Source organism: Montipora capricornis, chromosome 14 (assembly GCF_036669925.1).
Source record: "Montipora capricornis isolate CH-2021 chromosome 14, ASM3666992v2, whole genome shotgun sequence".
Taxonomy (NCBI): domain Eukaryota; kingdom Metazoa; phylum Cnidaria; class Anthozoa; order Scleractinia; family Acroporidae; genus Montipora; species Montipora capricornis.
In genome coordinates, this window is record NC_090896.1 from 39238284 (window position 1) to 39254585 (window position 16302).

At 39.6% G+C, this 16302-nt stretch overlaps 1 protein-coding gene across 1 annotated transcript in view; it reads left to right on the plus strand.

The window, feature by feature from the left end:
• Positions 1 to 11330: 11330 nt before the first annotated feature.
• LOC138032755 (adhesion G protein-coupled receptor E2-like) overlaps positions 11331 to 16302 on the plus strand; it is an 86066-nt gene continuing 81094 nt past the window's right edge. The window contains exons 1-4 of the mRNA XM_068880474.1: positions 11331 to 11609; positions 11693 to 11839; positions 12339 to 12461; positions 14316 to 14438. Coding sequence (XP_068736575.1) covers positions 11402 to 11609; positions 11693 to 11839; positions 12339 to 12461; positions 14316 to 14438 — 601 coding nt within the window. The 5' untranslated portion in view covers positions 11331 to 11401. The remainder of the gene's footprint in view (positions 11610 to 11692; positions 11840 to 12338; positions 12462 to 14315; positions 14439 to 16302) is intronic.

Sequence of the window (16302 nt, forward strand, 5' to 3'; positions counted from 1 at the left end):
AGTTTCCAACGGGAAAACAGGAGTACCTTTACAGAAGTTCCGACTATAATATGATATGGACGTTCATGGTCCAAAATGTGTCAGGGAGGCACTACTACCGGCAAAACCTTAATAAAAGGATATAATTTCTTTAAATCCGGTCATGTAGTAGGCTATATATTTTGTGCATTAATGAAAGTGTCGTGGCTCACGAGAAACGGGCGCCTGGTCACAATCAGTTTAGAACTGCGTTTAAGTTAGTTTTTGATGATTGTATCCGATAATTAAATGTAGAAAACTAGAATGAGACAGAAACCTGTGTGAGCCATTTAAAGTGATTTTTAATAAAAATAAGCGCTCTTCACGTTAATTCTCTGTCCAGACCATTCTACCCTACTTGCCATTCCTCACTTTTTTTTCGGGATCATTTGCGGTCCAAAATGGGGATCATTTGCATTCCGGGATCATTTGCCGTCCAATATGGGATCATTTGCGATCCTGGTATCATTTGCGGTACAGTTTGGGGATCATTTGCGGTTCTGGGATCATTTGTGGTCCTGGGATCATTTGCGGACCCGTACATATCTCCTTACCTCACCAAAAAGTAGGCGTATTAGTTTTCATGAAATACGAAATTCGACTATTAATAAAACAGGGTCGTGCCCGTTCTTCACTTGGTTACCCGAGATGACGGCCTCCACATGTCACTACGTACAAGCGCGTTAAGTACACAAGCAAAATCACAAACTTGCTCAGAAAGTTGGCCAGTCTGAAATTTACCTCCACGTATTAATTCTTTTTGTCTCATTAGTCACGTGAATGTGCTGAAATGTCATTTCAGTGGAAACTTATCTGGAATCCTATCTTACCTGTCAGCAAACCAAAGTGAGCCTTTCCGACGGTCCTCTCAATACCCGTACATTCCACTCCGATGTTAAAGTATTGTACCTTCTGGACAATCTACTTTTCTCAGAACTGGCCAGCCAGACCTGTCAGTTTGCAAGGAAAATGCAACTATTCGACGGAACATTTGCATGATAATCCGTCGCATCCTTCTCGAGGAGTATATATCGTCCTCAAAGCTAAGTTTGGTAATCGAAAGCGTTGTGGAGTTAGTCCTTCCAGATTTCCAGTCTGGCCGGACAGTTCTGTCAAATTGAAAGCGCTCTAAGTCTGTCAATAGACTGCCTAAGCAGCTAAAGTTCGACACTGAAACTACTTCTGTTGACGATTTTGTAAGTCAATGGTCATCAAGCTAAATGGCATTAATTATGCCACTTGAAATTTAGCCTATCCAAACTAAAGAAGGCCCAACAAAGAGGTAGCGGGTTTTCCGAGAAAGACTTGCCCTGTACCAGACCATTCATCAAACACGAAGCTAGTGTCACTGATTAGTGCATTTGCTGTGATGAGGGAGACAGTGCTGCGGTGTTTTACAGGTTTCCCACATCAGGAGCGGATAGAGATATTCGTCTTATGGCCACCGAATTACATGAATTTCAGCTGCTAGCAAAAATCTCAAGGGGAGACTTAATTGCTATTGAGGCGAAGTATAATATGAATGATTAACGACATTACGAAACAGTCACAGGTCCTTAAAAAGAAGAAATAATAGTACAGAGGAATTGGAAGCTAAAGAGCAAGAAAAATTAAATGGTCTTGATAGTAGCAGACAAGTAAACAATAAAGTAAAGAAGACGAAGCCTTTGAGTTTGTAAAACATGTTTCGACGGAAACTTCCGCCATCTTCAGTAGAATACAAAGCGATGTAAGCTGAATTTATAATAAATAGAAAATGCTAATGAAAAATCGTATGCATACGGTCCGGCATACGGTCCGGCATACGGTCCGGCATTTTTCCACTCTTGTGAAGGATCATTTAACTAGTGATAGAGCCTCTCACATTTTCAAACATCTGCAGAATTCTGAACATTGTCATGCCTCGTATTCAGCAGATTGTTCTAGTGTTTTAGATCACGCCTCCACCAGTTTTCAATTCAAGATAAAAGAGGCCATTCATATTCAGAGAGAACAACCCTCTTTGAATCAACAGTTACACCATGTCAACCTTAAACTATCCTTTCCAAACACTTCCCGACGTAATCTGGAGGGAATGGCTGTCAATGCATGATAAGGCAAGCCCCTCGGAGTCTATAGGCGAGACGGAAATGGATCTCAGGTTCTGTAAATATGACCAAACCATGGAAAAGCTTACGCCCTACTCAGGTAAAGCAAAAGAAGGAGGATACCGATTTCATTAATTAAACATAAACTAAATCTATTAAACCGGGACAAGATAACAACTATCGTTTCTCCAAACCATAGCATTAGTGACAAGGCACTGCTACTGACCCAAAATGATTGTGTATTTTTATAATGATAAAATTAGCCTTAGTTCCTTTATATTTTTATATCCTAAAAGGTGTCCTGATGGTTACAACATTGGGCTAATATTCGGCATAAAAACGTTACATTTTCAGCTACAACACGTGAAATGGTCGTGAAAATGCATTTATCATTATGTCTCTAGAATCCCTTACTGAAAGCAGGCGCGTGGACCACTACTGGCCTGAACAACCAGGATATTCGTTCTCCCGCTGTATTTGGCTGGCGCAGGAACCCATTAGCTGGAACCTCCATACGTATTATACCCCCGAGTCACCCCGGTCCCATATCTTTTGATTTTTATAACTACTATATCTTTTCATCATTTTGAAATACCTTTATGTTCCGGGTGTCCTGCACGAGATTTAATCAGGGGCCGACAATCGGTCTCTTACGATTGGCTATTGTGAAAACACCCGCAAAATCCCCATGCCAGTTGCTTCTAAAAATAAAACGATACGGGCCCATAAAATGCCCAAAGTATAATAAACTAGTTTGTTAATCATTTATTATTCACTCTGTTATTGGTCACCAGAGCCTTGTGAAATTGTAAATTAGAGAAAGCTAAACGACTTGAGTGCCTCTGTTTGTAAGGAGACAGTAACTATTAGCGTCCCAATACACTTAATTATATAAAACCAGAATTTGTTTTAGTCTCGAGACAACATCTTAAACGTTTCAGATACTTTGATGTGATCCGGCGGCATGATCATGACGATTAATTTTGCACTTTATGCAGAAGCATAATAACTTGCATACACTATATTGCTTTCTGGGGTTAGAAACCGGAGTTCCGCTTTTAGGCTTGGCTAAATCTATATATTAAAGGAACAATTTCTATTGGATTGCATTACAATTATGTGCAACGAATGCACCTGTAAGCAATGTTTGGGACAGTTTAGAATCTTTTTGGCCAGATAAGACTTTAAAAAGCGGTTTGATAAGCTCGAACCTGTGTTTTTCGGCAAAATTTCTAACAGCGATTGAGGTATAACAATCGTTTGTCTTGTTTGTCACGCGGTATTGTAGCCGGCAAGGGTTGCTTAATTTGGAACCGAATTCATAATTACTGTGGCGACTGTCCACACTACATTAATGCCTTTCCATTTCTAAGCTTTTTGTGTGAAATGGATGTCCAGTCGTGAGCAGCATTTTTTGGTTGTAAAATTGCAGTGGAGTAAGTGAATTACTACGTCTAGCTTGACTTTTTAATTGCCCCGCAAGGATTTTGCCTCCGAGGAGGCATCATTGTAGCTTGCGCGTATACAGCAACACATGTATTGTTTGTTACCAGGAAAATTCGCGACTTGAAAGCTGTAAGCGCGAAGGGAACGATCGGAAAATGATGGCGTTGTCACACCAAATGCCCGCAAGTGGGTCCTGGGTTATGATGACGTAGAAGAAGTCAAAAAGGAACTTTGCAGAGTGTTATATAGATGTAGATGAAGAGAATGGCCGAAGAATAATATATAACGTGAACATAATTCTAGAAAAAATACGTTTATAAACGCCGTAGAGGGGAGAGCATTGCTCAAAGTTACGGTGTGTCGATGTACTAGTCCTTCTTCAGTCATTTAAGCTTCATTCTTTGTTTGAGAGGGATCGAAGTAATCGATTATAGTTCGCCAGAATTGATCAGCGAAAACACGATGGACTAATTGCGAAATACTTAAATACTTACAGTAGGGGCGATAGTACATAAACTTGTCATATGTCACGGTGCACATCACATGCGGTGCAATCAAGCGTTAGAGCGTCTTAAGAGAAAGCTTTTGTCCGCCTTTGTCTCAGGGCTGTTTTCTCACAAAGGAGCCGGAAAGTGACTAAAGGAAAATCCTTTGGTTTGATTATTAAAAGAGTCGCAAACGGACGGTTTCATTCAGGTAAACAATTTGTCGATTGCCGCCGGAACATTGCACAGCCACACATGCAGTTTTCCGAGAAAGGATTTGCCAGACAATGAGGCATTGACAGACTCAGTCCGCAACCAGCAGCCGTTGTCAGAGAATATTGAAGATAACCGCCTTTAGTAGGCAGTACAGCTCAGTGGTTAGGGCGCTTGCCTTGAGCTCCGGGGATCCCGGGTTCAAGACACGCTCTGATCACTGGTTGAATTTGCTTCTGGATAAATAATGGTACTAACTTACCATTTGTGTTTCCGAAAGTATTTACATGGCAAACAATCGTTGTGGTTCCAAAAATGAACATATTAAAGGTTCGCGACACGAAGTATTCTATCCTGAAATGGTTGCAATTGTTTATTTTTGCTGGATTTCTATAACTGTAACTGTGTTTCAGTTCGTTCAAAGAGTGAGTAAACTTTCGAATAAATTATAGGAACATAGAAAACTAATAAAATGATGCGAGAGCATGTCATGAGTAGCTGCATTGTAAGCATTGTTAGGGATTGCAAATACTCTCACATTTCCGAATTTTAATTTTATCACCAGAAGAGTTTTCTACACAAATTTTTCCCCTCGATGTACTTGCCATTAATATTACGCAGTTTCAGTTCCTTTACAAGGTCCGATTTTAACAAGTCCTGTTTCTTACTATTCATTTGGCCATTTAATCCAACATCTGCGTTACAAAATCCAGATCGTCAAGGACATCTAAATAAAGCATTGACATAAAACCGTGCAGCTTCAGTGGTCATTTGTTACTTTATTCAAAACAAACAAACTCCATCTCTTTCAGTGTGTTACATCTTCAAACAAAATTGCTGTAAAAATTGACCTTGCGTTTTCTTTAATTAGTTGCTGTTTCTACTTGTACACCACCGTGTTCGCCATGGTCGAACCGTTTACATTTCCAACGACACGAAACTGTACAACACCCTTTTCAAATTCAGTGGTGATAAAGCGGTTTGTTCTCTACCCGCTTTAACGCGAATAACTATTGTCTCATGCACTATTGTCTCATGCACTCCTCCGCCTGGGCCCTGGACACATTGAATTCTGCGTACCACTACACTAAACAGAGGGTGCAGCTAGTAATTTTTGCTGTTGTGCTAACCATAGTTAATCGATGGACAGCTGGTTATGAAACCTAAGCGAGAATAATGTTGTCGCAATCGATATTGAATTGACCGTGACAGTGCAGAATCTTTTGTTTTCGCTTCTTACGGGTTCGCAAATTAATTGCGCATAATTTAATTCAAATATTTTATTGGTTATCTTCTCGAAAAAAGGTGTGTTTTGTGCACGGTCAAGACCAAAATTACAGACAAAAACATGAAACAAAAAGACTTGCCAAGTAGGGGCACCCAACGAGAATATAGTTCAAAACCACTTAAACATACCATTGTTTACCGTATTTTAGTATTTAAACTGTAGATATAGGCATATTTTTATCCCCTACAAATATTTCATCTGTTCGGATTTCCTAGCTGAAAGTCTAATGGTCAGAAAATTATAGGGATGAAAACTTACTTTTTCGAAAATTTTAGCCAGAAAAAAGGCTCCCGAAAATTCTAGGTGACCTTTTTAAGGTAAAAATTCGTTAAAAATGGGCAATTATACCATTTTTTAGAAGTTCGAAAATCCTAGGACAGGCAGGCAAGCAATAAATGTGACAACAAATGTTCCAAAAATTCTAGATCTCAAGTCGTCTTCCGAACAGATATTGTCCGAAAATTGACGTTGGGTGCCCTTGCAAGTTGCACAACCATCTCCATGCCTTAACTATGTTCTAATTAAGGAGAGAAGGTGCGAAGATTATCAGTCAAACGAAAATTTTTGTGAAAGAGATTACTGTGCATCTAATTTTAATATACCCTTAGATTATTGTTTGCAAGGCTTGTTTGACCACTGTAAAATGTATACACTAATGACAACTAATTTTGTACTTTATGCAGAAGAATAATTTTTTCCATATACACTATATTGGTTTCTGTGGTTAGGAATGGGATTTCCCCTTTTAGGCTTGGCTAAATCTAGTATATATTACAGAGTTGTTAAACGTAAAATGGGTATTTCCCAGCTAGAAACAGTGGACAGCATGCCATAAGCCATCCCACTGCTGGAAAAATGTATTCCGTGCGCGCCTAGTTCTGACAAACAGGAATTATATCTGAAAATAGAAACTCTGCCGTGAATGATACTATATCACTGTTATTTGTTACCCTGTTTGGCAGAGAGAGAAGGAAAGGAAACCTCTGCACAGATCTCTTTGGACGAATAATTAAACTCTTAACCGGTTTAAAATTGGTATGAACGGTGTGAATTTTTGAGGAATTTAACTTTTCTCGTCGAATGCCCACGTTCTACATTTCACCTTTTGCAAGCACGAGCGCAGTGAAAAATTGTACAAAATGTTAAACGAATGAGTAGGGCATCGTGGCTCAAGGCCGGGACACCTCTCAATATCCAAGCAAGCATGAGGAAAACCTGATGACGCAAAAGGGGAACTGTCGTCAATTAGCATCTTTTGTTCTTCCTTTTTTTTTTAATTGTCATGATTTGACACGTACTTGATGCATTACAAATTAAAGTAAGAGAACTAAAAAATAAAACTATGATTACATGTTGAAAAGCTGATTATACGCATCACTCCGACAGACAGGTAAGGATTAATAACTCTTACACCAGAATATCGAGGCCCTCCCATTTGTTTTTAAAGATGCCTTTGTTTCGACTAGACCGACTTATGAACTGAATTGTCTCATATTTAATTCGAACTTTTAGTTTAAACCAGTAATCTTAGGAATTGATCGAAAAAGTGATCGAAACACTTCCTCCACTATAAACAAAACTGTTCTTTAGAGGCCTTAAACTGCTGTTTAAAAGTAAAAAGTAAAATCCAAGCTTTCGCCGATCAACGGCATCATCAGGGATGAGAAAATATTCCGCGCGCGCTATATATATGCAAAGAAGGTGTAGGGTGAAATGTGTAAAAGATGTGACGTATGTATGAAAGCTATAGAAATGAACTGTGAGTAGAATACAAAACTCTAATGATGGAGTGTTTCTAAACAAAGGACCTCTAAAAGCGCTTGAGAATCGTCTCTAAAATAGAATATAAAAATAGAAGGTCTGCGAATTCAGTACATTCTTCACGGGAATTGAATATGGGCTTGGACTTTCTAATGTAAAGTGCTTCATAGAGGCGTGGATTAGCGGAGTCGTTTTCGCTCATAATAATCTTGACATCAATGCCTTTGTAGTCTTCGTTTTAGCAGGAATAGATGTGTCTTTTAACCGAGGAGTTTTCGCTATTGATATGTTCTCTTACGCGGTCGTGGATGAAGCGTGTAGTGCTACCAATATATTGTTGATTGCAGCTGTTACACGTGAGCTAGTACACTGCATTTCTTCGTAAACATAATCTGGTGTTAGAGATAGGGCATTTGTCTCTAGTGCATTTGTGCACCGTGGAGGTGTGGGATAGGGCTTGTCTGAGCGGGTAGGATTTGTGAGCAATGCGTACTGGGATGTTGCCTCTTCTGAAAATGTTAGTGATCCTGCGATTGAGTCGTTCAAAGATGTAAGGGATCTTAAGATATGACCATTCTGTGTTGCCAGGCTGGGGGTTTCCTTGTGGATTTTGTGGGCGTTTTGTCTCCTCTATACTGTTCTCTGGATAACCGTTGAGGCGAAGGATGTCATGGAATGTGTTTAGGTGTTGTTTTGCAAATATATTTGAGGAGCATCTGTCTTTGATGGGTTTTCGATCGTTACCAATGAAGTTGAGTTTAGATTTGGTTGGCATAGCTGATTGATGGTGGACAAACAGCGGTTTCTTGGGTGGTTTTTTGTAGAATTCAAAAGAGCTGTTGCCATCCTTGGATATGGTGACTTTGCAATCGAGTAATGACAATGACAGGCCACTCGATGTTGTTTCTGGTTTTTAATTTTGAATTTCAAATTAGGGTGCACATTGTTTATTACGTCGTGGAAGTGGTTAGCTGTTTCTTTCATTGATTGTTTGGAGATAGATATCGTCATTAGGTCCGAGGAGAGGGCGATGGTTTCAATTTTGTCCATAAATAGGATGGCCAGTATGCCTGAAATGCTGGAAGCTATGGGTTAGGCCCTTTCTTTGGCGAAAAACCTGATCTCTGAAGGAAAAATACATGTTGTTTAGCGCGACTTGGAGGAGATCTGAGACGTCTTGTCTGCAGAGGTGGAGTACTCGGTATAGGATTCTGTCTGTAGTTTTGTTGATGGCTTCCTGTATAGGAATTGTGGTGTATAAGGATACCACATCGAGGCTGGATGGATAAGGTAACGCTTTGTTTGTTGTAAGATCGCCAGACTGAATACATCAAATCAGTTCGAGACTGTTTTCTAAATGGGCTGGGGCATTTTTTAGCATCGGGTTAAGGGCGTGGAGCCATGAAATGCGTTGGGTGGGTCCATTGATATTGGATAGGATAGGTCGCATTTTGATGTAGGGGCTTGCTTTGTGTGTCTTGATGAGATAGTAGAACCTGGGCAGATCCGTGTTTGAGGCGAGGAAGCTCTTTTGGACAAAGGTAGGGAATTCATTTTGTGGGCAGATCTTCTTCCAGGTTGCGTTAACTTTATTTTCAACAGTCTTGGTAGGTGTTGGCGTCACAAAGGCATTGATGTCAAGATTATTATGAGCGAAAACGACCCCGCTAATCTACGCCTCTGTGAAGCATTTTACATTAGAAAGTACAAGCCCACACTCAATTCCCGAGAAGAATGTACTGATTTCGCAGACCTTCTATTTTAATATTCTATTTTAGAGACGATTTCTAAGCGATTTTAGAGGTCCTTTGTTTAGAGACACTCCAACATTAGAGTTTTGTATTCTACTCACAGTTCATTTCTTTAGCTTTCATACATACGTCACATCTTTTACACATTTTCTCCCTACACCTTCTTTGCATATATATAGCGCGCGCGGAATATTTTCTCATCCCTGATGATGCCGTTGATCGGCGAAAGCTTGGATTTTACTTTTTACTTTTAAACAGCAGTTTAAGGCCTCAATAGAACAGTTTTATATATGTTTTAATCATGCTGCTAAAGGATAACATGAGCAGATTACTTCCTACACTGGTTACATTGCTGCAGTAACAACATGCTGGCGTCACAAGTAAAGACCAGTCCTTAAGTTCCATGAAATAACACGATCTCGCACTTGGCTCTCTTTCAGACAACATGATACTTCATTTAATAGAACTGTGTTCACCGCGGATACTATTCACCTGGATTTTGCAGCTAAGAATCTTTACTGTAAAAGGCGTCATTGCAAAATGAATGTGATTATTTCTTTGTTTAAACAGGTGATATGTACCTGTAATTCAGATATTGCTGAAAAAGGTTACAATAAACAAGTCTATATGTCTATGTTAAAGACTCGATTTGATATTGGTACGGAGATACTTCTAGTGGCGGTTGGACCAAAAATCAGAAAGGAAAGTACGTAAAGTATATTAGGTAGCTGAGGGCCTTCGTTACTTGAAGCAGTGATACCCCCTAGCTGAGCCTTCGAAAATTAAAATAAGCTGACTCCATAGTGTATTTGTAACCACGAGATTGACCACGATTTAGGTTGTAAGAAACTGATGGATACAAAAAATTATTATTATTTATTCGGAACTAAACTCCAAATATGGGTATGTTTGTTTCCAAGAAGGACTATATAAAAAATGTTAAAGTGGCTCTGCCACACTCTTTTGGTCCCTTCATAAAATGCTAAAAGTGTTGGCTATATCAATAATAATAATAATAAAATATAATATGATATAATATAATATAATCATCATCATCATCATCATCACTTTAAAGAAATGAGATAGATTACTAAAGACCGTCGTTGCGAATGCCATAAAATGAAATGTTCCGGAAATGCCCGATCACCGGTTTTTCGGCTTAATATTTCTGGAATTAAAGAGCCTATAAAATGCCCGAAGTATAATAGACTAGTTTGTGAATCATCTATTTTTCATTGTGCTTTTGGTCACCACAGCCTTGCGAAATTGTAAATTTGAAAAAGCTAAACGTCTTGAGTGCCTCTGTTTGTAAGGAGCCAGTAAATATTAGCGTCCCAATATAGTTAAAACCAGATTCAATTTCAGTCGCGAGAGAACATCTTAAGCGTTTGAGATACTTTGATGTGATTATTATGATGTACCATCGGGTATTCTAATGTTCTTTCATGTATACGAATTTAGGAGTGGATAAAGAAAAAGAATCCATTATGATTTACATCTCTGCGGTTAAGTTTGGAAAATAAATTATCTTGCGTGCCTGATCTAGATAGAATATATACAGACTATTGTAGCTGGAGATAATAGTCATCTTCCTGTTTAAATAGAACGGCCAGAATTCCCAGCATCTCAGTAAGGAAATTTAACTTAATGTAATCTAAATATTGACACATTCGACTGAAAGTTGCAATTGGTATACCTATTCAAGAATTTAAGAACTAGAGCTTTGTGTCGCAATTTGATGTCTTCTCTCGTTAGTCGTTCAGTCATGGAATGCGAATTGCAAAGCGATGATATGATTCAGTTCAGAGAAAGTTGTTTGTACGTAATTTAGTGTAACTGATATTTACGATCCTTTTTATAAGCAATATTGAAGAAAGGCATACCGATATTTCACGCTCGATTTAATAACTAAGAAGAAAAAAATTCTACTCGTGCTTGCTGCAACTTGAATCACCAAATTCAGTGATGTGCTGAACTGGGAAAAAATCAATAATTAACTTATTTGGAAACAAAATATCATTTTAGTTATTATCGAGTTACTTTCAAATACGGGAATAAAAAATATCGGGTAATGTTACCCTTACAGACTATAGTTATAGATACTAACGAACCAAAACCATCAACGCATATAGAAGAACTACTAGTCATTTGAGAAAAAAAGATAGATCTTGTTTAAGGTCGGCATTTTTATTCTCTTTATAGTTGTCTGGGAAACGCTTTACAGCTGTTATCACAAAGAAAATGAAAACGCTGCCCGAGCTCTTGATTTTTGTTGCCACTTGTCAAATTGTCGTTAAAACAAACTCTCAACAATGTCCTGCATTTGGATCTGAGGAGTCCATCTTGGGATGGATGTTGCAAGGACACATCTATCAAACAATGTCGGCCAATATTGGACTTCATTGCCTTTCGGCCTGCCTCAAGGATGATCGTTGCCAAAGCTTCAACTTTGTGATGTCTCTCCAAATGTGCGAATTCAGTGATCGTACCAAAGAAGCCAGACCTGAGGATTTTATTCCAGATGCAGACAGATATTATTTCAGAAAATACATAAAGAGAGGTAAGTGGAATTTTAGAAGGTTTGTTGCAAGAAAGGACTGCTAAAGCAAACATAAAGAAATAATACAAGTTTCTCAATTTCAGCCCAATTAGGCTCCATCTCTGAACTAGCAGCCGAGTCCTGTAAGGAAATTAAGATGAGTGAAGGACGAGCCCCCAACGGCAAGTACTGGATGTCTTCAATAAAGCCAGGGATTCCAGTACTTGCATTTTGCGATATGAACACCGAAGGTGAGAACTGATAACTTTTTACTTCTTTTATCTCCTCCTCCTTCTCCTTCTTCATCTTTACCCCCGCGTCAGGCCTGATTCATCTACATTTTCAACTTCATCTCCATCTTGAACCCCATATTTATTTTCACCTACGTCTGCATCTTAATCCTCATCTAATTTTTTTTTTTTTTTTTTAATCAGAATTCCTTCCTCCAACATTTTCTACATACTTATGACTGTTATATTTACCTGGCCATATTTCTATCTTCATCTGCATCTGCCTCCGCCTCATCTTTTTCACCTCCATTTTTCTTTGCTTAACCTCGTCCGTATTCTCTTTTCTGCAGCAACCCCTTTAGCTGTCTCGTCCTCCACCACTTTCTCTTCTTTTAAATTTTAATGGTTCCCTCGAAGCAAAATAAATTGGGTAAGTGAGGGGGATGGGGAGGGGGTGTTGGTAAGCAGATGGACTGCATGCTAATTGCAGTTAAATTAAAGTTGTTCCTTTACCTTGTAGACGTTGATGAATGCACTGCTTCTTCACCCGTGTGTCATGAAAATGCTGCATGCAACAACACTCTTGGTTCCTACCAGTGCACTTGCAAGCGCGGATTCGCTGGGGACGGAAAAATCTGCAGAGGTAATTTAAATAAGCACATAAGGTGTGAGCATTACTATAGCCGCAGTATTGACAAGACCCTTCCCCAACTTCATGGGATCCTTTTACTCTCAGTGGTTGACACAGCAAAGGGTACGCGATCACGCGTCCATTTTCGTACAAAGGCACTGTCCTAAACTGTTTGAACTGCAACTGTTGTTGTTTAAAGCCATTAGAGCCCAAGCAAGGCTGACCTTCTTTTTTCGTTCTGGCGTTTCTCTGGCATTGCATTTGATCGAGTTGACCCAATCGGTTGCCTCAGTTACCTTTCCAATAATATCGTCTGCGGGCATGTTTTCTAACTCTTCACGTTTGTATCGATTTGTCGCGATTGGTGTGAGACAGGAAATTACTAATCACCAGCCTCAACAAAGCCACTTACAGCTTTCACTCATGTCTAGCGGCAGACTATATTTTACTTGCCCATGCATGGGGCACCACCTGGGACTTTAACGGTCAAACTGAGATCTTTTTCTTACACGTTAAGCCCTACATAAAAGATGGGCCTATGAATCATTTCATAGTTGTAGGCATTCGATTTCTAAAAAAGCCCTGTCATATAAATTCTGACTATGATTGACAAAGTCAAAAGCCATCTAACTTAAGGTGTGGGTTTGAAGATCGACCACACGTTAATCGCGCTTAACGTTTTTCCTGTTTATAAAATACAAGTTGTTTGGCAACGGGAGAAAGGACAATTGAAAAATGCGAGTCTTAGGGCCGATTTACACGATACGAGTTTGTCGCATGCGACAAGCTCACGACAGGCCTACGACATGACTTTACGATTGTCGCAGCGTTTTAAAACATGTTTTAAAATGCTACGACATTTTTTCTGACGTACACAACAATCGTAAATCATGTCGTGGGTCTGTCGTAAGCCGTTGTCGCATGCGACAAAGTCGTACCGTGTAAATCGGCCCTTAGGCAGGACTCAGACGTACGTCCTCCGTACCACCGTTGGTTGGATGCGCATGCTCTACCCATTAAGCCACCAGATTTCCTGGGGAGCTGGGTTGTTTATCTTGGTCCTGATTGAACAATGTGTCCTGCTTGGTCAGCGGGCTCTACAAAGTCATACGCCTTAATTTTTACAAACACATTTTATGTATTTGTGAACATTGAGGCGTGTGACTTTCTAGAGCTTGCAGACCAAGCGGGACACATTGTCCATTCAGGACTAGCTCTCTAAGAGTTCTAGTATCTTAGTTAATGCATCCGACCGATGTTACGGAGGTCGTAGGTTCGAATCCTGCATAGGACTCTGATTTTTTAGTTGTCCTTTCGCCCGTTGCCAAGCAACTTGTATTCTATCCTTTCCACGGACGCGTTGCACCTTTCCATCATTTCATGTATATGTTCCTATATGTTTTAGATGTTGATGAATGCAATGCGTCTTCACCTAGGCCTGTGTGTCACGTAAATGCTACATGCAACAACACTTTTGGTTCCTACCAGTGCATTTGCAAGACAAGATTAGGTCGCGTTTAAATTCCACTGCTCTGACGGGAGCTGTCGTTATTTATGACATTTTATGAAATTGGATAAAATAAATTTTCGTTTCTGAGATTAAAAAAGGTTCAATTTTAAGCGAACACGCCTGGCGAAAAGAGAAGTTCTGTAAAACACGAATTTGAATCACATATTTCTTGAGCGAGTTTGACTGTATCCAAACATCCTCGGTACACTGTATTTTAACACAGTATTTTGCTGTGTTTTGTTTTAATTAAAACAGACTAGGAGACGCCATCACTTAAAGCAAAACTCACTGGGTCGGGTTTGGAGATTGACCGCATGTTATGTACTAGCGGTTAAAGTTGATCCTTTATGTTGTAGATGTTGATGAATGCACTGCTTCTTCACCTGTGTGTCATGTGAATGCTACATGCAACAACGCTATTGGCTCCTACCAGTGCACGTGCAGGCCCGGATACGCTGGGGACGGAAAAACTTGCAGAGGTAAGACCACCAGATGCAGCTCAATCTGACAAACATTTTCGACAAGTAAGAAAGGAGTGACGGAAATATACATGTACAGTAAGAGGTAGCTACAGTAAACGTTTTGGAATATTACGTCATTGTAATGACCTTTATCTTTATTCTGTTTCCATCTTCCCTTTCCTCATCTTTGTAACTGAATTCCTTCTTTTTTTAACTCTTTCGAACTTATTTTTCTCTTGCAATCCATTGAATTTCCTTTTCCTTTTTTGTTTTCTTTCTCTCTCTCTCTCCCCACCACTTTCGTTTCGCTTTCCTTATCCTGTTAATGTTGGGCTTCAGGGTGGGGAGGGTTTGAAGATTGACCAACATATGTACATTGCGTTATCCATATGTAATGGTTTTTTGTCTTTCTACGAGACATTGTCTCTTGTCTCCCTGCTCCTTTTATTTATTTATTTATTTGTTTATTTATTTACTTATTTTTTTTAATTTTACGGATCTTCTCTTGTTCATTCTGTTACCCTTACATTGTTGCTGCGCCATTCGGCTGCAGTTGAGGGTTCACGCAATCTCAGGTTTGCATGATCATCTGTGGTCACAAGTCGGATAGCTGGGGACGAGTCGGTCTTACGTAGAAAGATTGCTGCTCCCTTCGCCCAGCACCACTTGTAGTAGTACGTTCCCTGATGGTTCTTTGCAGCATGTAATAATTCTTGCAGCCTGGGCATCAAGTGACTATAGATCGAAATCCGATCAATTGTGGTTGAAGAAGGAAGCTCCAAATTGTGAACTGTTAATTGAGAGGCGTTATTCCTCACAGACAGGACCTTGTCACGTACCAGCCTTCTTGTAAACTTGCAGATGATTAAATTGGGCTGTCTTCTCTGGCGGCCATAACTGTTCGTAGTATTTTGTTGGGGTACTCTATGAGCAATATCTATATCAGAGATGGATACATCAACTCCAATACCAGAAAATAGTTTGACACATAGCTCGGCGGTTTCTTCAGATGACTCTTTATCATTAACTTGAGGAACACCGATGATTTTTAGGTTGTACTGAGAACTATAAAACAACAACTCATCAATTGCCTTATCAATTCTCCCGACATTCTCCTTCAGCTCAACTCATCTTCGGTTTAAATTAAACAACTCTTGCGCTATTTCGTCTTTCGATTGAACCAGGTTATCATAGCTATCTCTAAGGAACTGGACGTCATCTTGGTTCGGCAAAGAAGCTGCCATTGCTTCATTCCTTTCGACCATCGTGGCTTTCATGGACTCAAAACCCTTCGTCAATTGCTGTAGCTGCATTTTCAGGCCATCATTTTCTTTTCTTAAAGCTTTCACACTGTCAGACATCTTGTAATCTTATAAATATGAACTAAAAATTGGAAGTAAATACACTAGCAAGACAAAGTTACGGAACGCTAGCAGAAGCGTCCGTACACATAGATTGCAAGTTGCTGTATAAATAGCATCCTTCCAAACGTTGTCTGATTGCGAGCCTAATACCATTGTATCTTTGAGCGTTTCTTCCCTAAAAGCTGGGTAAAAGCCGCAATCATCAATAAGGCTGCCAGCTTTAGTTAGGAATTCGTCTAGAGGCATGTCGCCTTGTTTGAGGCATTTTAGTTGGTACCGGAACATGGTTTAATTGCTTTTGGGTCTTGTCTAGTTTAACACCAATTTAAAACTTTATCAGTCTAGCTTTTGGGGGTGATACATACTTAATTGACCTCTCCTCGTAGGGAGGTTTCAGGGTCCATGTAACCCAATCAACGTCCCAACTGGCCGGAGGCAAACCAGTTGGTAATTTACAAGTGCAACCGAAAAGTAGAACCAGGGACTTCCAGGATAAATTGTAACGCGTCGTGCCGGTG